Source organism: Saxophila tyrrhenica (assembly GCF_035928015.1).
Source record: "Saxophila tyrrhenica strain CCFEE 5935 chromosome Unknown scaffold_7, whole genome shotgun sequence".
Lineage (NCBI taxonomy): Eukaryota > Fungi > Ascomycota > Dothideomycetes > Mycosphaerellales > Extremaceae > Saxophila > Saxophila tyrrhenica.
Window position 1 is genome coordinate 450140 of NW_027041739.1, and position 24542 is coordinate 474681.

The window sequence follows — 24542 nt, forward strand, 5'->3', positions numbered from 1 at the left end:
GGACGTAACCGTCGGCGGCGAGTTCTTCTCTCACGGATCAAAGTCAGCCCTCTATGCCTTCACATACTGGCTCCAGTGGAGACCCAGAGCCCAGTGGAACAGCCTGTCGTATGACAGTCAGTTTGGATGACATGCGAGTTCAAGGTCTGGGTCAACACTTACCTCGCGTCAACGATCTTGCCCTTTTCCTGCGACAGCGCTGGGAGGAGAGACCATCATTATATGTAAGGGACGGTGACAGTAGGGAGCACGCACCTTTCAGCTTATGGTAGAGCTCGCTGAGAGGGACGATAAGTCGCTCGATGTGTTCGCCTTCGTCAAGGTGTTGTTCCGGAGGTTCTTCGCCTTCCTTGAGGTTGACCTCAACAGTTGCCATCTGTTGGAGTCAGCTTTGATCCGATTATTCGCTGCTTCACCGGATGCGCCTACCTGCATATTGGCGTTCGTCACTAAAATGATATGTCAGCAAAGTCCACAAATCGATAGACGTGTACATACAGCCAGGATCCGCCACGATTGTCGGGCTGCAGTCGACCACCTGTGAGCACAAGAAGCATTAGAGACGTGCACTCACTTCCAGGTTGGTTGCCTAGAGCCGGACTCAGATCACACACCTTGCCCTCGTAGCCAGTCTCCTCCTTCAACTCCCTCACTGCTGCCTGCTCCGGGGTCTCGCCTTCGTCGATGAGGCCGGCTGGGAACTCCACGCAGTAGGCTTCGACCGGTGGCCGGTATTGCAGGATGATCATGGTGGATGGAGGCTTGCTGGGGTGGCGGAGGATGGGTGCGATGGCTACGGCGTCGACGCCGCCGGAGCTGCGGGTCTTGCGTGCTGCTGCCTCCCAGACACGATCTTTGCCCGTCTGGGATGGTTGTGAGCAGTTGCTCTCAAGGAATACATACGCATACGATACGTACCTGATCAGTCCACTGTTCACGTGAAGTGTTAGCGAGCTCCGAATTCCCTTTGAAATCATAGACGCAATACCTCAATCTTCCTCAGTTCCGTCCATTTGGCCTCTTCAGAAGGCAGAGGGCCGATGTTGCGGATCTTTGGGGACGGCATCTTGCGGCTCGCAAGTGTGCGCACGGGCGTGATGGATGACGAGAGCAGGTCGATACGGCGGCGGGCTTTTATGAGCGCATGTCGCATTGATCTCGCGTGAATGAGAGACAGTAAGAGAGGTGAATGGTGAAGGGTGAGGTGCAGGCGATGACGTAGGTCATATTGAAGCTTGGCACTTTCGAGACGAGAAACAGCTGGAGATGTTGAAAGCCAGAGACTAGTCGGAGTGGATGCAAGGCATTGATCTTAGACTGCTGAAAGTGCTAGCTATCCACTGTCCTCGGCCGCCTCGTTGTGCAGCTCCTCTGTGCACATATAGCAGACCACATTCCTTTGCTCGCCTCTTACCTCGACGCCTTCTCAACATCATCAATATGCTCAGCATCCATCTCCCTATCGACCTTCTCGCTCTTGGCCCTGCCGGCTCCAATCTCAGCCAGACTGACGCCCTGTGCTCTCATCGCCTCGTACTCGAGAACAGTGGCAGCTTCTTCGTCTCGCTCCGACTGGGTCATCTCCGGTCCAACAAACACGAACAGCAGAATGTAAACCCACACAGCTCCCAGGAAAATACCTTGTGCGACAAGTCAGCTCGGGGAGACCGCTTAGATGGCTGACGATGCACCACTCACCAATGACCTTGCCGTAGTTGTATCTCGATGCGCCCGTCTCGGGGTTGTCGGCCAAAGGGAAGCGTTCTCCGATGGTAGCTTCAATTGTCGAGGAGGCGGAGGAAGCAAGGTTCCCAAGCTGGTATGTGAAGCTGTAGAATAAAGCTCGGACATGCGGCGGGCTCAGTTCGACCAAGTGGACGGGACTACAGCGGTCAGTGGAGAACACGGGACTACCTCGACAAGTGACTTACATTGGACCCCAAACACCTCCAACAAAGACCTGTTCGAAGAAAGTCGAGGCGACCAGACTCTTGGTTCGGAGGAGCATGTATGCTGGCACGATTGCTCCCCCAAAGACACATGCGATCATCATCGTTAAACGGATCCCAATGAAGCTCGAGAAGTAACCCAGAGTAGTACTGCCAAGGATTGCTCCGATCTGTCCGACGACAGTGGTGACAGTCGTCATGGTGTCCCCGAAGCCGACTTGATCCTTTAGGAACGTCGGGTACAGATCTTGAGACCCATGCGATACACTGTTGAACCCGCTCATAAGGACAACCATGTATATGAACAGGACCCAGTTGCCTCGGAAAGCGTCATTGGCCTCGTGGAGAAAGGATTTGAGCGCTCCGGCCTTGTTCTTTCCGTCCGCCTCTGAGTGTTTAGCAGCGTGTTTGGCTTCACGCTCAGCCTTGACAACCTGGAAGTAGTTGGTCTCTGGTAAGTAGATCCGCCATATGATGAGGAGAATCGGCGGTCCAGCTCCGAACCAGAAGAGAGATCGCCAGCCATGGGAAGTCGTGGGCACCAGCGCACGATAGAAGATAGCGGCGAGAAGGTATCCAATGGCGTATCCCTGCTGAAATAACCCAGAGGCAATGCCGCGAGCATCGTAAGGTAGGTCTTCAAGAGCAGTCGAAGCGGCCGGTCCCAGCAAGCCTCCCATGCAAATCCCGTACAGTGCTCTTACAGCCAGGAAAGGGCCCAAAGAATTGCAGAACCCAGATGCCAGCTCTAGTATGATAAAGAGGAAGAGGTTGCCGACCATGAGCCATTTACGTCCGTATCTGTTCCAGGGTCAGCCAAGTTCTGGAAGGGTACCGGTACCACTGCGTCACTCACCGGTCACTCAAGCTACCTGAGATCAAGGCCCCGACAGAGCGAAGCATCAAGGTGATTGTGATTCCCCAAGAGACATCTGACGGCTGTTTGTCGAAAGCCTCGGCGATCTCAGTCACTGTCCATTGTCAGTGCGAGGACTGCTTTCTATCAGTTGAGACGTACAGGTCAACGAGACCGTCTGATTGTCATTAGTGAGAGTTCTGAACTCTATCGGTCGTGGTACTTACGAAGAAATCAAAAGCATCCCAGGCCCACGAAAACAGGCCGATAAGGAACAAGTTCCATTGATGCGCGTCCAACGATTTCACGATGGTCCACGGATTCTTGAGCTTCGACCGTGGCGGTTTCAATGTTGTTATACGGCTAGGAATATAACGTGCGATCTGGCGGCCTGAATAGAACCATCCGAGCTCCATGTTGTTCCTCATGATCGCGGTTTTGGCTTACGCAGATGCGTAGGAGATTGTTTGGTGGTCAAAGATCCTCTCACCGAGGTCTGTCTTGAGAGAGACAACGACGGAGCAATAGAGGAGAAGACAGACTTGTATCTCACCTTGAAAGCTACGAGGTACGAACGACCGCCAGCCTGGGTACATCAGCGCTTTATCTACGATTACAGCATCGACCGGCAATTGGAAGCTCATGGCATCCACGTCGCAACCCGCTCGCGCCGCCGTTTCCTATCACCATCCAGCTGCTCCATCGGGGTCCTTGCTGGTTGATCTCGTTTGGAGTGTGGTTGTCAGTGGCCGGAGGAGAACATGGGGCCCCAGAAACTTGCGGGGTCAAGACTCTGGCGTCTCTGGGCACTCGCAGGTGGCGGCCTAAGCTCCTGTTTGAAGCATTGCTGCGACCTCTCACTGCCTTTCTTCGAAGCCGTTCGCTTCGGGAGTGATGCTTAGAGGTGGAGTGAGTATCGCCGTCGGGGTTGCAGAGTTCGGTCGCTACGCCGGGGGAGCCTACCACTCCTCTCCAACATGGCAGCTTCTTTGACTTCTTGTGAATTCGAATATCATGTGCTTATTTAGTTCAACGGCACAACGCCTTATCTCGCCGTGGCGGCTTATTCTGCATCAATAAGCTTTACGAGCTGAAAGTTGCTAGATCTCAAGCATGTCCAAGCCCTCCGCACCCGTTGGCGTCAGCTGTTAAAGCTTGTGAGACCTTCAAGCGAGAGACAGTGAAAGCAGCCAACCGGGCATAGCTAGCAGTCTTCTCCAACACGAGTTTGCGGCCAGAAAGGCCTCATCACTCTTATTAGTGGGCGGATACTGTCTGTGAGAAAGTCACTTACACGGCTCACTGTGATCTAGTGGGCCGTTTTCACTGTCGACAGCTTGGCGATTTGGGCGTCTGAACTACCTTCAGAATTGGTGATACTCCGAGGGACGTACCGCGAGGGCGTCGGCGATACTGTTTTGGGACGTTTTGGCAGGACAACATCCTGACATCAAACATAAGTAACGAGGTGCCGAGGCCGTCCTGAAAGTAAGCCACGATGAATGACTGACTGCGCAACGTAGCAAAGCTTTAGGCGACAGTACCAAAGAAGGTTCGCATTGTCGACAATATGCAAGCCATCGTAGATTCAATTTTTGTGGTCTGGTAGGGCGACCACCCATACCGCCCTAAGGTCAGCTTTTGCGGTTGTTTTGCTCTGCGATTTCAAGCATCATCCGGGGCCGCAAGGCAACGCAAGAAGGCGAACAGTGGCAAACGACCTTTGCGTCGACTGAGCCCACCGACCCTTGGAGAAGTGCGTATGCCATGCTCACAAGGCATCGAAAGATGACAGTGGCCGTCGCCCCTGTATTAAACTCTTCAAGCTCCAATTGACGTCGAGACACCGAAAGTGGAACTCGGCTCTCGGTGATGATGCAAAGCTCGAACCCGTGAAAACCGTAAGTGATGTCGTCTGAAGTTGTGTGGCCGTTTCGCTGTCAAATGCAAATGTCCGTAGAGAGTCAGTCAGGCCTTTGGGCGCAGGAAATTGCAGACGTGCTGCTGAAGGGTGCAGCAATAAGACCAGCAGCAGGTGGTGGAAAATTCAGGTCTTTGGCATGACCTCGAAAGCTGTGTGCACACGGCGATGTTTGTTGTTGCCTTGCTGCGGCGCAAAGGCCGTAGACGCAAAAAAGACGCATCCTGATAAGCAGCGACAGCCAGTCTCCTGGGTTGGTACTGCTTGGTTCACGCTCAATAGCGCTAAAGTGCGGGATGTTTCGAATGAAGTAGCACAGTGGACCATGGCCTTCTCGTGGAGGAAGCCACACAAGGCTTGAATGAGCGGCCTCAGTGTCTCCTGGTGATCCAGAATGCGTGGCTGAGTTTTGATGTCTTTCGGATTCATGCCCTATCTGAAGGGCGACTAACCGGCTGTGTGGTACAAGTAAAGAGGCATACTCTTGGTCTGACAGAAGCTGGGATACTGGCAGGGACGAGCCAGTCGCGATTGAACGTCTCGTGCCCGCAGTGGAAAAGTAAGCCAATCATCTTTCCACACGGGGTGTCGTCTCTTGTATTGGGCCGTCAACCGGCAGCGAGACTTTCCATCAGTGATTATAGGAGCAGTCTCCGTGGTATCCGGAAGGCAATGGACGCAACACTTACCGAACACCAGATAAGTGCGGTGCATACGAAGGCGCTGTTTGCCTCTTTTCGGAGCCCGTGATATGGCCATGTCAGCACTCATGTGGTCATTTGGGGAGCTCGAGAAGCAGTACATGCCCCTTCTTGAATCTTGAGTATAAAGTAGCACCAAACCGCTGGGTTGATCTCTCAGGGGCCACCTTAGCCAGTCTTCAATCATTTTGCACATTCCTGAGGGTCGAGAGCACCTCGAGCTCAACTCTGTCGGCTTGCGATCTGCTGTCCGTCGAACTAGCCAGAGCCGAGAACGTGTAGACTGGACATAGCCTTGCTGATAGAGTCCAAAGTCGACTGGAAGAGCTCGAAAGGCTCCTTAGCGGCCGGTCATCCCTCAGACCATGTCGAAGAGTTTTGGTCCTCGATCAAAGAGGTCTGGTATCTGGAAGCTCATCATCAACCGAGCAGTAGCTGACACCGAGCAGGTCTCGCTCTCCAGGCGGCATCGAGTTCGAGCAACACTGTCCAGTAGTTGAGCATGCAGACCAGAGGGCAGGCGGTTCTCTGTTGGTGAAGCAGCTCGCTGGCGCCCAATGTGGCGCCCGAATTGGACGGAATGCAGCTGCATCTTCGGGAAGGGGTGGTGGACAGCAACCGCCTGTGAATCTTGCTGGATACTGGTAAGGAATCGGAAACTGCTTCTCGAACTTGACTGAATGTGTATAGGAAATGCTGCAAATGTAAACAGGTCAACAACCCGGCGCTGCTACCTACTCAGTGTATTTGCGGACACGTGAAGAAGGACTGCTATGTCTATCCGAAGACCGGAGGACGTTGATGTCGACACTACCATCTTCAGCCTGTGGGAGGGAGAGGGTATTGGGCACCGTGCCTGTTAGACAGACATGTAGTGGTTGGGTGGGAGGGCAGGATCCAGTGTTATTGCATTATTGTCGCGTTTTTGTCTTCAACTTTGTATGCATTCAGCTTCACCGGGCCATTCTTCTTGCTTTTCTCGAGAAATGGTGGTATCTGATGGTCATGGTCGCGTCGAAGAGAAGGTGGATGTGAAGAATACGCGCCGCTGGAAACATTCGCGTTGACGTCAACGCGTTTGCGTAGTCTAAGCCATGAAACTCGACCCTTCTTGCCACCCCAGCCTTTGTAGTTTGTAGCCCACAGGTGGAGAGGACCCAAGAGTGTCAGCCCTCAGAGATGTATAGTATTAAAAACAGCCAGCCGCTCGTGTCCTGTCATTACGCTTAGAGGACAAGAAAAGATTGGGGCGGTCATCGTTGCCGATTCGAAGCTGACGACAACCGACAACCCCCAAGAAGGCGCAGCAACTTTCTATCTCAACCACATCTCGTGTTGGTTCAATATTACATGTCTCTACGTCTCTTCTTTGATCTGCTCGCATCTCTTAATTAATCACTGTGCGGGTACTTTGGTTTGACAAGCCTTCCTTCAGTCGTTACCACACACAATTACAAGATTGGATCCCTTCCACTCCACCACCCGTTTGCCACATATTCCACCTCGCCACATCAAGATGCTATTCTCCAACTTGGCCACGTTCTTGCTTCTTCCAGCGGCCATTCGTGCTGCGGCGGTCAGCAACAGTACAGGAGCATGCAACAACAGCCCTTCATTATGCTCAAAACCATATGATCAAGTCACCTACCTTGGAGCCCACGACAGCCCTTTCCTACGGGACGAATCGACCGACTTCTCGACAAGTGGCAACCAATACTACAACAGCACCGTTCAGCTGTCAGCTGGCGTGAGGCTGCTGACCGCTCAGGTTCAGAATCCGGAGGATAGCAATGCGCTGCACGTATGTCATACATCATGCGATCTGCTGGACGCAGGCACTCTGCGTGATTGGCTTGCCGAAGTCCGGACGTGGATGGAGTCGAACCCAAACGAAGTCGTCACGCTGTTGCTGGTCAATGGCGCGGAGGCCACTGGAAGCGCACTCACCGCGCAATATGAGGCTGCCGGCCTCGCGAGTCTATCTTACACACCCTCAGGATCCTCAAGCACGTCGCAGGACTGGCCGACCCTCCAAACACTCATCGACAGCGGCACCCGCCTCATCAACTTCGTTCCCGACCTCAATGATGATTCTGGTGCTGCCTACCTGATGAATCAGTGGAATTACGTCTTCGAGAACGACTACGAGAATACCTCGCCTACGGATTACAGCTGCGAAGTCAACCGGCCAGCCAATTTTGTTGGTAGAACATCTGAAGCCATTTCCAAGGGCAGAATGCCTTTGATGAACCACTTCCTGTATGCTCAATCCGGAGGAGAGAACTCGCTGTTCACTATCCAAGAGCCAAACGCGACGTATACTCCGACCACCAATGGCGACAGTGGGACCGGCAATCTGGAAACGGCAGCGGACGCGTGCAAGCAGGAGTACGGTCGAGCGCCTTCTTTTATTTTGACCGACTTCTTTAACGTTGGCCCGGCCATCGCCACGGTTGACCGCTTGAACGGCGTCTCGAATCCGGTGGGACGACGGAGGGTGTCAACAGCCAACGAGGCACCGTCATCTGGTGCAGCTGCCATGTCGAGAATGATGTGGGGTCTGAGTGTCCCACTGTTGTGTGCGTATGCGCTGCTATGAAAAGCGTCAGCGGGATCGGAGTATGCGGAGTTCTGGTCGGAGATCTGGACATGACGGGTGATAATGGAAAGATTCACGAAGCATATCTAGCGAGGTTTAGCAATGTACAGTGGACGCCTAGCTATCAAGCCGACGGATGCCCTCATTTACCTCACTCTCTGTAGGCGATGTTACGCGCAGGTAGGTACAGCAGCAACCGTTATCTCACCGCCACTGTGGAGGACCAGACAATCATGAGCGGTCACGCGAAGGTCGCAACAGCCTTTTCAAGATCTGACAGGCTCCCATCTTCAAGATCATCGTGCCATATCTTAGCTATATGTCGTGGGTTCTGTTCGAGGTAAATGCCCCGGGTTGGTAGCGGAGCAGATGTGCTGTGCGAGCACGACCGAACCAAGGGTACTCCCTCCCGCAGGTTGACCAGGCGGCTGGGACGAGCATAACCTTGCGCATATCGACGGGACCAAGATACGGCTCTGCACGTGAGGCGAAATCGTGGTACGGGACCAGATGTAAGTCCCAAGAGAGTGGAGTCCGCGGGGAGGTTAACCAACGGTGGGAGTTCCTGGAAGTAAGATATCCTCGAGATGTCGTTGCATTGTGTATTCTGTTGCCGCACGATTGATGCTGTAACCATGTTGTTGCAACGGACTGTCAAAGCAAAGGCGTGGGAATCAGCCACCCGAGCACTGCATTGTCGGGTCCCTGGGGTGGTCCGGGAGCCAGGTGGTCGGTATCGCAGGATCGCAGGGCGGACATCTTCGGCCGTCAGATCGTTGGTCCGGCGGGTATGCACCCAACGTCATGGGACCTGGGTACTGGACATACAATGGTCGCAAGCACGCAACTGTAGGAATGAGGTCTGTTGCGGTTATCGTTATCGTACCGCCGGAGAGCTCCCGACGTTTAGACAATGCGCTACCTCTAACCAGCGACAGCGCCGATGCGTCTCTCCAACTCCCGGGGTCGATCTTGGACGGCATCGTGAGGAGCAGACGTTGGTGTGGTCCCGATATTTGATGGGATCTCCGACAATCTTGTCGCACGCTCGCCAGGTGATCGCTGTGACATCAGTTGATCAATGAGCAGATCGTCGAGCGCTTCTTCCGCGGCCCATGCAGCTGGCCGGCACATGGGAAGGGTGTGCCTTCTTCCCACCTGGCCCTTTCGGCCAGATCGGGCGTCTTGCTTTCCGCTGGCGACTGGACGCACATGTTATGCATCTACATAGGGCCTCGCAGACGAGATGAAGCGGAGCGGACACGTGAGGAGCACGATGGTGGAGCTTTTGGAGCCTTTGCAAGGCCAGACTTTGGATTGCGCAAAGATCAAAACACTCGCGCGGTCTGAGGTCTAAAAATCGACGAACGCTCACTCGTGTCGACGGTGCTTCCTCCCGCATGCCCCCTGTCGCTGGCAGAGATGCCGCTCAGTCTAAGATATGCACTGTGCACCGGCGCCTCCACCGTAGCGCCGGCTACCTGGTAAGAGCTCGATCGTGTTGGAGTCATGCACGTCAAACGGCCTTGCGCGCGATGTGACAGACGAGCGAAAACTCCGCACAGCTCTCATTGGCGCGGTCTCAGTACGCCTCATCAAGTTCTTCCGCTTCGTCACGGCAGTGCTCCAGCTCACCGCGCTAACGCGCTAACCCAGCAGCAGTCTCGATTGCGAGGCGCAGCCAATGCAGATTGGCACTCCACTTTGACAGCGGCACTCCCTGGTCGGGTCTCGGGCGATCCGCATTACGAGTCCAGCACCATGAATCCCACGACGCCATGGCACGCACGGTTGCCTGGATCCCTCACCGGCGCTGGGGTGACACCTTGCGTACAGGGAGCGTACGTCGGCGGAGTGATTCGAACAGCGTCGTCCCAGGAAACGTCTGGCAGTGGCGAGACGGGGTCAACGTGGGGCGCAAAGCACAGCGACAGGACCAAGTGACCAGCAAGAAAGGCGTACAGCGACAGTCAGCTGCTGCGGAGGCTAACTGAAACGATGGATCGATGGCTCCTCGACGAAAGCTCGACCGGGCACCTGGCATGCACGTCGCTCATGATCCACCATGCTTGCTCACTCGTTGAGAGCGTGCTCTGGGGGCACGGGTGCCTATGATGCTGCTGCTGCAAGCAGGAAGCTATTGCAGATACTCGAAACGGCATAGACGCAGAGACTCGGGACGTCTCTGGAGCCGTCCGAGCGCGTGTCAAATGGCAGCTTTGTCCAGCCAGCATGTCAGTGGAAACGTTAGACGAGTCCGCATGGCACGGCACTGCGTAGTCTCCCGGGCCGCCGCAGCGGGCAAGCTTTTGTCGGTATCAGATTGGCACATCGTCCTTTAGCCACCATTCCCGAGATTCGTGTGCTGGAACGATCGCAGGGGCACCGAGCATTCGTCTCGACCGGGTTGTTTCCAACGCTCATGCTGCTTTCCGTTCAACTATATCTTGCTGGCCCTCCCGCTATGGCGCCAACCTCGTGAGGCCGCTTCACGAGTAGCATGGACCCACAAGTCGCTGCAGTAAGTTTCGACGTACGGCGATACGGCGACGGATGACAATAAATCCTTTCCCTCCACCAGCAGTCTGGACCCTTGGTCGATCTTGATTCTCCGATTGTCGTCGACAACCTGGATCCTGTCCACCTTGACATCGACGAGCTAGTTGCTATACGGTCCATCGTCAGCTCCCAATTGACATCAGGCTCGCGACAGCTGGTTGTTCCAGTAAGGTCCTCAATTGACGGGCATTCTCTTCAGACAGTCATCGACAGCCGGAAACCACAGGATCTTCCATTGTATCATCCAAACCCAACATGGCATCCTCAGGAGTTCGCGGGCACTATTCTGCTGCTGAGAGGTCCGGATACGCGAGAACGCACGATGTGTATTCACAGAGATCACGGCTGCCGTCGCCTGAGTATTCTACAAAAGGCCACGACGCCTTCAAACCTAGCGATGCCGACCCCTCGTACAGATATGACATGGATCAAAGGGAAGACTATCGACAGATGTTGAGGCGGAGAGACAGCCACCATACTGCACTCCCTATCTCCCCGCCGTACGACAGTTCGGACACACAGAGGCCTCAGCTACCACCTCTTAAAACGGTCAGTACCGCATCAGAGAGCCATACACGTCCGCTAACTTTCGCAGGTGCTTCTCAATGCCAACTTGAGCCCGCCTCACACGCCACGGATTAAGAACACCTCTGCGCAGCCTTTGCCGTGTGAACCCAGCCTCACGACGAGCACCTACAAGCCTCCGTCCCTGTATCCGAACAAGAAGCTACGGACAGACTTCGTGTTCGAGCCTGTAGCACCAATCACGAACCCTTACACCTTCAGCATGCACGGTCCGCCGTCTGCGAGCTGGGAACAGAGTCCTGTCGATGGATACGGCAATCACTTCTACCGCGACGGCCGTGAAGGTCGTCGTCGTTCATCGCACCAGATCACACGCATTGGTCCCTCTCAACACTCAACCAGCAGCTCTACCAGACCGTCTCCGCACCCCGACAGGATGCCCACGGGCATGCCTTCTTCAGTTCCGTTTTCTCCTCGAGCACCACACGCAGGTTCATACTCGCGGCCGTACCACGGCGAAGAGCGTCATGAGAGGCGTCGTTCTTTTCGAATGGACCCAGAAGCCGGTCAGATGAGCCTGCCTTCAGCGCCGAAGCGCTATGAGCGAGCTTCGGTTCCTCGAGGAGACCGTGAAGATATCTACGGATGGTCGGAGATGCCAGACATGCACCCAGACCCGCACTCGGGGTATTTTGTTCCCAACCACTACGACTTCAAGCAAGGCAAGACGCGCAAACGAAGCAATTTGCCGAAGCAATCCACAGAGGTGATGAAGAATTGGTTTGACAAGGTATGTCTTAATCCCCATACACCTCTCTTCAGTGATCAAATCTAACGTGATCACAGAACATATCGAACCCCTACCCAACAGAAGAGCAGAAAGCAATGTTTTCAAGCGTGAGTCCGTCCGTTGCAGGAGCTTCGCGTTGCATGCAACTAACAGCGTGAGGAGGTCACTGGCATCAGCATGACCCAAGTGAGCAACTGGTTCATCAATCATCGACGACGATGTCCTGAGCTACGGGACAAGCGGGAGAAGTCTCGTGGTCGAGACTACGATATGTGAGGATACACAGGCATGTTGAAGGCATCAAAAGTTACATGCATTAATTATGGGTCGAAACAATGGCGGGAGAATGGAGTGGAGAGTGGTCTCGACTACTCCACGATCAATACGATCAATACGACAGAACAAACACCTTTCTAGATTCGACAGACCAACAGAGCTCCTCGGAGTCGTACACAACAAGATTGTCTCCCTTTCGGCAGATCACCTACTAAGAGTCATCACACCAGTGCTTTGACTGTTGGGGGCTAGGTTTCCGACATGTCTATCTTCAACATTATAGGCAGTCGCATCAACTTAATTCTGACAGGCAAAGAGAGTTCAATCAACCACAATGATATGGAGATCGCATCGCCGCCTGGACAGTGTCCTGCACAACGATCATATCTCTGCTGCTCGTTATGATCGTTCTCACTCCTTCCAACACACACACAAGAGCTCCCAACATGTATGAAATGAAGTGCATCGACTTCGATCGACCTGAGAGAGTCCGCGTCCAACTGCCCACCCTCGAGCCCACCCCAACTTTCCCCGACCGGCACGTTGCTGCCACGCAAAACTCAAATACTTTAGACTTTCGTCTGATCGCGCGCGCGTGGGAAGAAGGTTTTTGATGGTGTTGCAGATCAAAAGTCTGCGCTCTCCGCGGAAGATCTGCAAGTCATCAACCCTGCTCACCTCCACTCTTCTTCGGTGACCCGGGGAAAAAACCCTACGAGCCCCCGGTCTATTGGTGGTCTGGGTCACACGACAGGATGGTGATCGTCCTGAATGTTTGGGTGGAGTTGGGGATGGGGAGAATACAGCAATAACTTCGTATCTCTTCATCAAATCAATGACCATTTGTATGTCGAATCTGGAGTTTGCTCCGCTGTCTGTCTGCATCGTCCACAACGCAGCTCGGGCACCAGGGAAGCTTCATGACTCGCCCTGGGCCAACTGACGGCTTCTGACATCGGGCAACCCAAGAGACGACTGGACCTTCTCCGCCACGATGGCACTGCGGAGCCGACTCCCCTCGAAGCTTTGCACACAGCCGCCTTAACCGCTATATACGCGAGACAGTCTCCGTATTCCATGGCTATATTCGTCCATCATGGGGCTAGAGACACATATCCTCTCATCAAGCGAGGAAGGCCTCTCGAGCGTCACAACGCTCATCGTAGGAAGCAAAGCGGCAGCCCTGGTAGATCTGCCGTTTCTTGTTCATGGCGAACGCTGTTGTCGAATGGTTGGATGAGAAAATGCATGTGCCGTTGAAGGCTGTTTTCGTTACGCATCATCATCCTAGTCACTATTTCTCCGCCAATCCCATCCTTGATGCGTTTCCGGAGTCTAGGCTTTATTCTGTAAGCCTTTCTGTGTTCTCACTGGTATCCTAAAGTGCCTGACAATGACGGGCACCGTACGGCTAGTACCAGTCCGCTGCGAGTTCCGTTGGGATTTAGGGCAGCACGCAGGTGACAGTGAGAGGGTCACAGCGGACACATCTGGCTGTCTTATCCAAGACGAGATCGCGGCCCAAAGTGCAACGTCGCCCTCGTCAGTGGGCTGTTGTTCTCTGCGAGGAGGCCGATCACAAGACTCGCTCCGACCTGGGCGCCAGCTCTCACTGTCACTTGCTTGGCCAGACGACCTTCGTTTCAGCCTTCTAACCCAACGAGTCAGTATGCGCCGGCATCGATTGAGAGTACGACAAGAAGGTGAAGTACTGGCCTACCGTCTTCGGGAGTGGACGTACCTCCATGGACTGCGATACGCGGCTAATCAAGAACCAACGTGCAGAAGAAAACGTTCCAGCGAAGCCAACGAAACCGACCCCATTCCACCACAGCTCGAAGGCAACGTCGACTCGCCCATCGTTCTTATCGGGCCCTTGCAGGGCGACTCTGTAGACTATACGTTGTTCTGGCTGTCGACTGAGCGGACGGTTGTCTGTGGAAACTCGGTGTATGCTCGTAGTACCCATGTTTGGTCCGTCGCTAGTACCGGCTGAGGCAGGGTGCAGTTTTGCTGACCCGGTCCAGGGTCGAGGAGATAGAGACACCTCAGATATACGATGCGTGGGTCAAAACACTCGATCTCATAGAAGCTTTGAATCCGTCCAAAGTGATCCCCGTGCACATCGAATCCGGATGGGAGCTGGATGCAAAGGCCGATCTTGCGCACAACCGCAAGTACCTGGACTTGTTCGCTTCAAAGGTCACCCATGCCAAAAAGAAGCCTAGCGATGATGAGCTATTTCAGACCTTCAAGAATGCTTTCCCACAGGTGAGAAGTGCTTTCGTTACTGTCTCGCGCTTCGTATGGCGTCCAATGGGATTTTGGCAGGCGAAAAAAAACCTTGACTTCTTCCTGGGCCATTTGTCGACTACGCATGGCGAGGGCGACGAAGTCTGAGAGGAAAACCGCCGTCACAACGTCGGAGCGAGGACGAAGGAGCAGCTGGAGGCATATTACATCACAGCTTAGCGTCCTTCGAAGCAGTTCGTCGCTCGAGAGGCTCCAACTGAGATGATCAGCTTCAAATGCGCTGGCCGGATTGTGTGAAGCATGGTGTGCATTGTGTACATTGCTCAAGAAAGCGCTTCGAACCCAACTGTCATTGATAGGCATCTCGACCGGGCAGGTCCCCGCGCATCCTCCGCCTCGCATCATTCCTCACGCGTCTGGCTTCCTTCTCGCTGAACCAGCCATCAGGCCGTTCTCCATTCTGCCAGCCATCATCTAATCTCCGCTTCCGCCGCCGCTTCCGCGATGCTGTTGCGCTTTTGCTGTCGTGGGGAACCACATCCTCCCGCGGATGGAAGTGCTTTGGGCGTGCAACGAGTCCGGCCTCAATGAGCAGCTCTTCGAAGTCTGGTCCAAGGGGGTATTGGGAGATGAGTGAAGTGTGATCGCAGCACGGCGAGTGTCTGATGGGTAGAAGCCAGTCGTGCGGACTGTCGCCGAATGCAGCTTTGAAATTTCGGTATGCACTGCCCAAATCCCACACATTCATGCCTGGCAGTGTTTCGAGGATCGCAAACGTCCGGGGCTGTGGTGCCGGTAGAGGCGGTCGATCAATCGGTAGGTACAGCGGGTAAGTAACTGTACCTCTCCATATCCGCTCTTGAAATGGTAGATTCGACGAGCGACGTGGCGGCCGCGGAGTTTGGAGATTGGAAAAGTAAGTCGAATGGCTCGGGTCGTCAAGGTCGGAGGTTAGAGGCATCTCGCTTTCGCCAGATCGGCTTGGGGAGCTATCTGGTCGTAGATGTGCTTGCGGAGGAGTCGGTGGTCCCTCGAGTGTCTTGCCTTGCAGCTCGGGAGGTAAAAGGACCGCCAATAGCATCGTCCGTGAAAAGGCATCAATGTTCTCGATGGAAGTGACATTCCGAAAAACCATCCAGATAGAATTGAGCGTTATGCCGATGGTGAAGAACGCGAAGAATCCGGCAAGGCCCAGCGCAATCAGCCACTGTACTTTCAGGTCATTGCTTTCGCCGCCTTGAGCAACAAAGTAGGCCAGCACTGCCAAAGTATAACCGGAGAGCAAAAAGCTGTAGAAGTTGAATTGGACGAAGAACTTGTAAGACCGCTCTCCGACGACGCCGCCAACCCACGGGCAGAAGTGATCCATCTTGAGTGTGCAGCGTCCGACGTCCTGGTTGTGATGAGTGCGGTCGGGTTTCCAATTGTTACAATGCGGGCACCATATCGGCAGACCACGCGCATCGCAGGCGAACGCGTCAAGAAGCCAAAAGTCCTCCAGACCGGGCGCTGGTTCCTGAGCTGCCGGATCGCGTGGGGCTCCAAGTGGTATATAACCAGGCTCGCGCCAGACCACTACCAGTAGCCGTACCCATGTTGCTGCAACCGGGATGAGAAGGAACAAGTAAGCTATCGGTAATGCCAGTCCAAGTGCTGTCCGCTTGGGCAAGCCTTCAGGAGGGTTGAGCAAGAACTGTATGGCCAGTGGACCGGTGATAACGTAGGATGCATAGGCGACGATGAGCGCGAGGAAGACCGGGACAACGCGTGCGGTCCAGACGCTGACGGCATTGCGCGCCGCAGTCATGACTTTCGTAGGAAGCCGTCGGCCTCACGGCCGCGCGCGCAGCTTGCCACTGCCTTGGAAGGTGAAAAGGTGTAGGAACACCTAAGTGAGGTTGGAGGCTGTCAAAGTGAACTTGTGGTGGCGGGTGGGTGGCCCGAGCGTCAAGGCTTCTCGCAGTTTTGAGACGAACACGATGACCACCTTTCTTACGCAATCGGCGCAAAGTATAGGTTGATGGATGTAGATATAATACTGTGACATGGAATTGAATGGGAGAGATGATAGAAGTACAGTCTGGCTACAACAAACGCCTCTAAATAGGTTCGCAAGTCGCAACATCAAGAGCTCAAAGACACTATCAACAACGCCGGGCTTCTGCCATGCTCCATTCGCTCCATGCGCTCAATGATCCTACGTCTCTCAACTCCCGGGGGTATAACATCGTGGGTTCCAGGTCCACCATCAACTTCTTAGAAGGGCTTGCCACCCTGAATGTTTCCTCGTGGCGAGTACCTCGCGACAATATATGTCTTGCCACTGCCCGATTTCGCCTTGCCCATGCCGACGTGAGTTGTGCTGTGCCATAGGCATTGTGCTGTGGTCGCTGTCAGCTTCTCCATTTCGACAAGTTTTTGGCATAAGGTATACTCACTGAAGTGTCCCGTAGCCTGCAGATCACCCTCCCCAATCTTCTCGCCATGGTAGTTCTTCTCCTCGTTCATCCACTGCCCTATCGCATCCTCGAATTTGGCATCCTCAGCTGTAGTCATATACAAGTTCTCTCCCTGCACTTCATTTCCCGAATGCTCCAGCTTCCCCGTCGACGCCAAGATCTTCGCATAAGACTCTGCATCATGCGCTAACCGGTCGTCCCAAGAAAGCTTGGGCACCATCTTGTTCGCCCGTGCCAAGTTGTGGGCCGTGAGCGCTGGAGATGCTTCGGTGGACGTGAGCTCGCCGTCTGGCTGTTGCTGGACTGGTTCGGGAGGGATGACACGTTCCGCGGCTTTGGAGGTGCGACGTTCTCTGCGGCCACTGGGCGACATGGAGGAGGCGCCGGCGTGCGAGACGGAGTTCTTGACTCGGCTGATAACTGAAGTCATTTCGACTGAAGTGGTAGGATGTGGGTGTAGGAGGCGCAGGGTGGATGGTTGCAGATTGGAGGATAGGAAAGAGGAAAGTTGAGGAAGGACAAAAGGAATGTGCCAGAGGGTTACAGCCCGAGCGTATATGCCACTCGTGTGATTTGCAATAAGCGAAGACAACCTGCCAACCTATCTCAACCACGCTCGTCCTGCCTCCGACCGAGCATCCGACGAAGCATTTTCGTATTTCGTGCTGGTTTGGCACGGGTTTATAACATCACCCGAACGTCACATGGTGCGACTCGGAGCAGGCCCTGCTGGTGAAGACGCGGTGCTGCCGGGGTTCCACCAAGCTGCCGAGAAGCGTAAGACCTACCGGTCCTGTTTCCTGCTATAGGCTTGATGTCACTGAAAGTTTCACACGTGGTGCCAATGAAGGAAGTTGGAAGACAAGAAAGGAAATGTCGGCAGCGAAAATGCGGGATGACGAGGTCCCGTGCACGGGCCGCGGGCGAGGATCACGATCCTTGTGGTAAATCGAAGCACTTGCATAACTCTATCCGGGAGGTTCGGAAGCGTAAATTCCATGGGGGAGATGAAGCAAACGAGACCGCATAGGAGAAATCTGTGAGACTGCCAATGACGCCGAGCAATGCATTCCCAGTGATGTACCACGCGGCCACAAGCAGATCAACAAGATGCAGCGAACCTTCGAAATGCAATCTCCCAGCGCCCAGTAATGCAGCCAGTCTGTGCCCAAAACAGAACCATACCATGCATCAGACAGAAAACCAGCAACGCCTTCCCACGAAATTCCCTCCACGATGCAAGCACACCAAGTCAACCACACTAACACCCACCTACAATCAAGCCCCCAACAACCTCCCCGTCTCCTCCCGAAACTCCCTCTCGAACTCCTCCCCCTGCGGCACAAGCTTCACAACCTCCACAGCAGCATCTTTCCCCTTCGCCGCCGCGTAAGCCTCGAGAAAGTAATGCCCATCCCGATGCAACTGCCTCGCCGTCTGCTTCGCCGTCCTGCTCCAACCGATATTGCAATCGAAGAACAGCGACTTCAGATTCGTGCAGCTAGCCAGCAGAGTCAACGAAGCGAAATTCATCGCCTTGTGCGTTCCTCTGCCGCAGCCCCAACCACGGACGACGAGGTCTTCGAGCTGGAGACGGTTGGTAGGTCCGATAGCTGCGATGAAGGCGTGGAGGGCCATGGTGTCTTCGAGGATGATCTGCTGCTTGTACAGGTAGCCGACGGCTTCGTCGTGGATTTGTTTGTTGACGGCGAGCAGGTTCGGGACAAGGGGTGTGTGTTGGGTGGTGTTCTCGCCGTCGGAGCTGATCCAGTGCTTCCTGCCTCTGCGGTATTTCCAGTAGCCTGCTGTATCGCGAGCGATCGTGCGGCGGTGGGATTTCGTCTTCGCGCTCAGCTTCAACCCTTCAGGTTCTACAAGAGCGAACTCGTAGATGTAGTCCCGAAGCTCGGCGGGCAGCGAGAGGAACGGAAAGGGCTTTGTGGACTTCTTTGCAGCAGGCTTTGTAAACTTGGCCCGCTTCTTGTTAGGCATGTGCGACTTCTGCGAGTTCGTTAGAACGGTTGACGAGAACCATATCAGGCGCCAGCTCTACCTTGCGAGAACCATAGACCGAGTCGTTCTCCGGCAGACCATCATCGTCTTCGTCTTCATCGCTCGCGACGGCATTAACATCTGCGACTTCGTCGTCGATGTCCATGCTATTGAGCTCGGCGTAGTTGACGACATTCCGCTTGCGCTTGCCTGTGATGATAGCAGAAGATGTTGCAGTTGCCATATCGTTCGAGCTCTTGAATGAACAACTGTTGTGTGAATGAAGTGAAAGAATGCATTCGCTCTGATCGTTTGCCTTCGGTATAAATATCATGCTCGAGCAACGCAAGGCTAGAGGAGATTTGGCAAGGCGCAAGGCAGCAGGCGCCAAGAAGTGTCAGGCACAGCCAATCACGTGTCAATTCTGTCTTTCACACCCATCATGCCTTTCGACGCCTCGCACTCGTCATCTCGAGATCGTCGATGGTCACATTGGCCCTCGACAGCAGGAATCCATAGCTAGGCATGCTGTTGTGCCGACCGGGGGATGTAGTCTCGAAAGGCTTCATGTCTACTCCGACGTTTCAAGTTCATTCATTCTCTGCCGCTCATATCGCCGTTCCTCTCTCAAAGCTGTCCCTAATCTCGCTGGTATACTTGTCGTAGAACCGAGCCAGCTTCATGTTGAACTGCTTATTCTTCTCGTTGATGTAGGTGATATCGCCACCCTCCTCCATCGGATCCGCCCTCCCACGCTCCCGTCTCTTCTTCAGTCGCACCTCCTCCGCCTTCTTGATATCTGACACCAACCGGTCAATGGCATCTTTTGAAGGCTTCTTCCCAAACGAGCCTGGACCGCCTGCTGCCACATCTGTGGAAAGCCAGCTCCCATCCTTATCCACCGCTATCAGCTCCCCGTTCTCAGTCTCGACAATCTCCAGCCCTCCGCTCCTCACTGCACGCTCGATCGCCTCTTCCTTCTCCTTCTCGTACTCGCCCTTCCGCCCATCTCCGCCCTCCTTCCCATTAGCCTTCACCATCTGCGCAATCTGCCGCTCATACACCTTTCCTGCTTCGGCGGAGTAGTCCTGGAATGCCACATTCTCTTTCCGCGCCTTCTTCTCCGCCATGCGCTCGTCCCACCGCTCACTCTCATCTACCGTCCAATCCCACGCCCGCTTACGCTCAAAATCCTCGCCACTGCTCTCAACTTCAGACTTGAGCAGTTTGTGCGACATGATGTCACGTTTGCGATTCAACGAGGAGAGCTGCGCCGGGTTGACGGCGGCGTTGCGGGCTTCGGAGCGGGTGGAGTCGAGGTTGGACTTTTTGGAAGCGGTGTGTCGGGCGCGGAGGGCGGCGAAGCGAGCGGCGCGGTCGTCAGGAGGGGCAGGCGAGGGTTCGGCGTCTTCTGATGGTGCTGGCGCAGAATCTGCGGGTGGTTCTTCTTGTTCTGTGGGTTCCTCTTGCGTGCTTTCGGGGTGTGCTGGCTCTTGTGCGTCTTCCGCAAAGCGTCGCTTAGACGGCTCTGCAGACTCTTCCGCCAGGCCGGGCGAGCCTTTTCTCTTCAGTTTCGCTGGCATTGTCGCAAAGATGTGTAAGGATGTGTTGGATTGTGAAAGTGATGATGGTGTAAGAACTTCACATGCTCGGAGCTTTAGTAGTACGGGATGAGCCGCTGAAAATAGTCATCGCCAGCAAACGACTACTTTTGTCAATGTCCCGCAACGCGACCTTCACGCGACTGGCGTGGATTCCAACCAGCAAGACACTAAATACTGCTTGTTGAGGTGATGACGGCGCAACCTCGTTGAGACCTACAGGCACCATTTGACGCGACGAGTGCTTGCCATCGCGGCGCGACATCGACAAGATGTACATTAAACAGATCATCATCCAGGGTTTCAAATCGTGAGTTGCACCATACCAGAGCCGCGAACACCACTGACAGACGACACAGCTACAAGGAGCAAACCGTCATCGAGCCCTTCTCGCCCAAGCACAACGTCATTGTCGGCCGCAATGGCTCGGGCAAGTCCAACTTCTTCGCCGCCATCCGCTTCGTGCTCAGCGACGAATACACCCAGCTCAACCGCGAGGAGCGCTCGGCATTACTCCACGAAGGCGCAGGCTCAGCGGTGATGAGCGCGTATGTGGAGGTCATCTTCGACAACAGCGATGAGCGTTTTCCCACTGGCACCAAGGATGTCATCTTGCGCCGGACGGTAGGCCAGAAGAAGGACGAGTACTCGCTGAATCGCAAGAACACCACCAAGCAGGAGATCATGAACTTGCTGGAGTCAGCCGGTTTCAGCAAGAGCAATCCTTACTACATCGTGCCGCAAGGTCGCGTCACCCAAATCACCAACATGCAAGACCCGCAGCGTCTGGCGGTGTTGAAGGAGGTCGCGGGGACGGAAGTGTATGAGAAGCGTCGCGCCGAGAGCCGTCGCATCATGGATGACACAGAGCAGAAGCGAGGAAAGATTGACGAGACCCTTGATCACATCCGGCAGCGGTTGGGAGAGCTGGAAGAGGAGAAGAAGGAGCTTCACGAGTTTCAGGAGAAAGACAGGGAGCGAAGATGTCTTGAATACACCATCCATCGCCAGGAGCAGGATGCGCTGAACGACGCCATGGAGAAGCTGAACGAAGAGCGGGAGAGTGGGAACGAGAGGACGGACGAGAATAGCGCGCAGTTGCAGCAGCAAGATATTGAGCTGGAAGCGATTGACGACGAGATGTCAGAGCTACAACAGCAGCTGAGGATGCTGCAAGAGGAGAAAGCGCAGCTGGAGACAGACAGGAAAGAATCGGCCAAGGAGAAGGCGAAGATTGAGCTCGATGTTCAATCTATGACCGACAACCAGTCTGCAGCCCAGCAAGCTCAAACGCAACACGCCGCCGAACTCAAGGACGTTCAAGCTCAGATTGCGCAGCGCGAGAATGAACTCGCACAGCTGCTTCCGCAGTACACTGCCAAACGCGCCGAAGACAAGACAGCTCGCCAGGAACTGCAAGATGCTGAGCAGACCATTCAGCGGCTCTATGCCAAACAAGGTCGTCAAGCACAGTTCAAGAACAAGCGTGACCGTGACGCCTGGCTCAACAGCACCATCGCCGATATCAATGACTCTCTCGCCACCCGCAAGGCCATCGTCATGAACAGCAATGAAGAGATAGCAGAGCTCGAGACCCAGATCGGACAGCTTGAGACGGAGATCGCAACACTCCGCTCCCGCAATGAGAATCGAGGAGATGAACAGCAAGGCTTGTCTGCAGAGGTTCAGCGCGCAAAGGATGAACAACACCGCCTTACCGACCGCAGGAAGGAGCTTTGGCGCGAAGAGGCCAAGCTGACTTCGGTCATTGAGAACGCGAAGCAGGAGCTGGACAAGGCGCAGAGCTTCCTCCATCGAATGATGGACCAGTCGACGTCCCGAGGCTTGCAGAATGTGCGGAGAATCGTTCAGAAGCACAACATTGAAGGCGCTCACGGCACCTTGGGCGAGCTGTTTGAGTTTTCCGGCAAGTATCAGACAGCGATCGAAGTTACGGCGGGCACCTCCCTCTTCAACTATGTCGTCGACGACGATGAGGTCTCTACTCGGATCACTGAGATATTGAAGAAGGAGAAGGGCGGCAGAGTTACGTTCGTGCCTTTGTCGAGAATCCAGAACAGGGGCGCTCCCAACTTACCCAAGGCCTCCGACGCTGTGCCGTTACTTTCGAAGCTCAAATACGACGCGATATACGAACCGGCGTTCAGGCAGGTATTTGGCAAGACCATCGTCTGCCCGAACCTGCAGGTGGCGGCGCAGTATGCTCGCAGCCACGGCGTCTCAGCCATTACTCCTGACGGCGATCAGAGTGACAAGAAGGGTGCTCTGACTGGTGGTTGGCACGATGTCCGCTCCTCTCGCATCGACGGCCTCAAGCGCGAAAAGACAGCCCGCGAAGAGTGGGAGAGCGCCACGGAGCGCAAGGCTGAAGTTGTCCGCGAGGTCGACGAGGTCACGCAGCTGATCACGAGGTGTCTTGGCGATGTTCAGCGGGTAGAGCAGAAGCGGATGCAGCTTGACAATGGCTACGCACCCCTGCAACAGGAGCTTCAACGGCGCAATGAGGATCTGAATGCGAAGAAGGACGAGCTTGATGCTAAGATACGCCACCGTGAGAATGTTGAGGGGACGGTGCACGATCTGGGCGAGCAGTTGGCCGGCTACCAGACTGAGTTGGCAGGTGACTTTAAGAAGGCATTGTCAAACGAAGAAGAGCGGCTGCTGGAGTCTACGAACGCAGAGCTGTCAGATTTGAGGAAAGCTGCCAACGCATTATCGGCGGAGAGAGGCGAGCTAGAAGGCCGGAAGAGCATGCTGGAGTCAGAGTTGCGCGAGAACCTCAGGCTGCGACTGGACCAACTGATGGCTGCCGGTCTCGATGCCAGTGGAGATGGCAACACACGCGGCAGTGGAAAAGGTAGCGCAGCAACCAGACTAAAGGAACGGCAGCGCGACCTCAAGCGCGTCTCTTCCGCCCTCGCGAGCCTGTCCAACGCGCTTGCGGAGAACGAAAGCAGCATCGAGGCAGCCCAGGAGTCCCTCCAGACTACGATCCAGAAGCACGAAGACAAGAAAGCGAGCATCGATCGCCTACGCACAGCCATCGCCTCTCACCAGAAATCTATCTCAAAAGCCGCCAACAAGCGCTCTCTTCTCTCGTCTCGTCAAGCCGAAGTTGCTCTCAGCATTCGCAACCTGGGCGTACTTCCCGATGCCGCCATGAAATCGGACAAGTACCTCAACATGTCCGCCGCATCCGCCACGAAGAAGCTCCACGCCGCGCAAGAAGGCCTCAAGAAGTTCGGTCACGTGAACAAGAAGGCCTACGAGCAGTTCGCGCAGTTCGAGAAGCAGCGAGATCTCCTCGAAGACCGCCGCCGTGAACTAGGCAAAAGCGACGACGCCATCCGCGACCTCATCGATGTCCTCGACGCACGCAAAGACGAAGCCATCGAACGCACGTTCCGCCAAGTCAGCCGCGAATTCGCGGGCATCTTCGAACGTCTCGTCCCTACCGGCCGCGGCAAGCTAGTGATCCAGCGCCGCTCCGACAAACAAGCCAACGCCCGCAACGGCGAGGACGACAACGACAACGACGGCGAAGCCGAGCGCGCCGGCGGCGGGGGCGTGGAGAGCTACACCGGCGTCGGCATCTCGGTGTCCTTCAACAGCAAGCACGACGAGCAGCAACGCATCCAGCAACTCTCCGGCGGACAGAAATCACTCTGCGCTCTAGCCCTCGTGCTCGCGATCCAGGCTTCCGACCCAGCCCCTTTCTACCTCTTCGACGAGATCGACGCGAATCTGGACGCGCAGTACCGCACTGCTGTGGCGGAGATGATTCGTAAGAGCGCTAACGGGGAGGAGGGCGCGAGTCAGAGTCAAGGCGGCAGTGGAGGGGGAGGAGGGCAGTTCATTTGCACGACGTTTAGGCCGGAGATGGTGTTGGTGGCGGAGAAGTGCTATGGGGTGAGTTATGCGAATAAGACTAGTGCGATTGATGTGGTTAGTCGGGACCAGGCGCTGGATTTCGTTGAGGGGCAGGTTGGGGGACGGTGATGAGGGGATGTGGATGTCTCCGGGAGAGCGCTCGGGTTTGT

General features: G+C 55.0%; 10 protein-coding genes across 10 annotated transcripts; 4 read left to right on the plus strand and 6 right to left on the minus strand.

The window, feature by feature from the left end:
- Positions 1-51: 51 nt before the first annotated feature.
- LTR77_004874 (uncharacterized protein) lies at positions 52-1066 on the minus strand (the record flags this gene model as incomplete). Its single annotated transcript, XM_064802124.1, has 8 exons — positions 52-103; positions 163-199; positions 256-376; positions 430-449; positions 499-538; positions 615-863; positions 919-930; positions 989-1066. The coding sequence occupies 8 exons, from the start codon at positions 1064-1066 to the stop codon at positions 52-54; spliced, it is 609 nt and encodes a 202-aa protein (XP_064659485.1).
- Positions 1067-1410: 344 nt separating this feature from the next.
- On the minus strand, positions 1411-3221 carry LTR77_004875 (uncharacterized protein; the record flags this gene model as incomplete). Its single annotated transcript, XM_064802125.1, has 6 exons — positions 1411-1640; positions 1699-1883; positions 1932-2750; positions 2806-2920; positions 2968-2983; positions 3033-3221. 6 exons carry the CDS (start codon positions 3219-3221, stop codon positions 1411-1413), a joined length of 1554 nt encoding a protein of 517 aa, XP_064659486.1.
- A 3722-nt stretch (positions 3222-6943) lies between these two features.
- Positions 6944-8026, plus strand: LTR77_004876 (uncharacterized protein; the record flags this gene model as incomplete). The annotated part of the gene is made up of 1 exon (XM_064802126.1): positions 6944-8026. The coding sequence occupies one exon, from the start codon at positions 6944-6946 to the stop codon at positions 8024-8026; it is 1083 nt and encodes a 360-aa protein (XP_064659487.1).
- A 2814-nt stretch (positions 8027-10840) lies between these two features.
- CUP9 (homeodomain superfamily) lies at positions 10841-12176 on the plus strand (the record flags this gene model as incomplete). Its single annotated transcript, XM_064802127.1, has 3 exons — positions 10841-11134; positions 11181-11900; positions 12054-12176. 3 exons carry the CDS (start codon positions 10841-10843, stop codon positions 12174-12176), a joined length of 1137 nt encoding a protein of 378 aa, XP_064659488.1.
- Positions 12177-13845: 1669 nt separating this feature from the next.
- LTR77_004878 (uncharacterized protein) lies at positions 13846-14576 on the plus strand (the record flags this gene model as incomplete). Its single annotated transcript, XM_064802128.1, has 2 exons — positions 13846-14126; positions 14204-14576. 2 exons carry the CDS (start codon positions 13846-13848, stop codon positions 14574-14576), a joined length of 654 nt encoding a protein of 217 aa, XP_064659489.1.
- A 202-nt stretch (positions 14577-14778) lies between these two features.
- On the minus strand, positions 14779-16236 carry pfa5 (Palmitoyltransferase pfa5; the record flags this gene model as incomplete). The annotated part of the gene is made up of 1 exon (XM_064802129.1): positions 14779-16236. One exon carries the CDS (start codon positions 16234-16236, stop codon positions 14779-14781), a length of 1458 nt encoding a protein of 485 aa, XP_064659490.1.
- Positions 16237-16685: 449 nt separating this feature from the next.
- On the minus strand, positions 16686-17318 carry LTR77_004880 (uncharacterized protein; the record flags this gene model as incomplete). The annotated part of the gene is made up of 2 exons (XM_064802130.1): positions 16686-16810; positions 16868-17318. 2 exons carry the CDS (start codon positions 17316-17318, stop codon positions 16686-16688), a joined length of 576 nt encoding a protein of 191 aa, XP_064659491.1.
- An 848-nt stretch (positions 17319-18166) lies between these two features.
- LTR77_004881 (uncharacterized protein) lies at positions 18167-19124 on the minus strand (the record flags this gene model as incomplete). Its single annotated transcript, XM_064802131.1, has 2 exons — positions 18167-18889; positions 18942-19124. The coding sequence occupies 2 exons, from the start codon at positions 19122-19124 to the stop codon at positions 18167-18169; spliced, it is 906 nt and encodes a 301-aa protein (XP_064659492.1).
- A 364-nt stretch (positions 19125-19488) lies between these two features.
- syf2 (Pre-mRNA-splicing factor SYF2) lies at positions 19489-20463 on the minus strand (the record flags this gene model as incomplete). Its single annotated transcript, XM_064802132.1, has 1 exon — positions 19489-20463. The coding sequence occupies one exon, from the start codon at positions 20461-20463 to the stop codon at positions 19489-19491; it is 975 nt and encodes a 324-aa protein (XP_064659493.1).
- A 290-nt stretch (positions 20464-20753) lies between these two features.
- SMC3 (Structural maintenance of chromosomes protein 3) lies at positions 20754-24501 on the plus strand (the record flags this gene model as incomplete). The annotated part of the gene is made up of 2 exons (XM_064802133.1): positions 20754-20791; positions 20841-24501. 2 exons carry the CDS (start codon positions 20754-20756, stop codon positions 24499-24501), a joined length of 3699 nt encoding a protein of 1232 aa, XP_064659494.1.
- Positions 24502-24542: the final 41 nt, after the last annotated feature.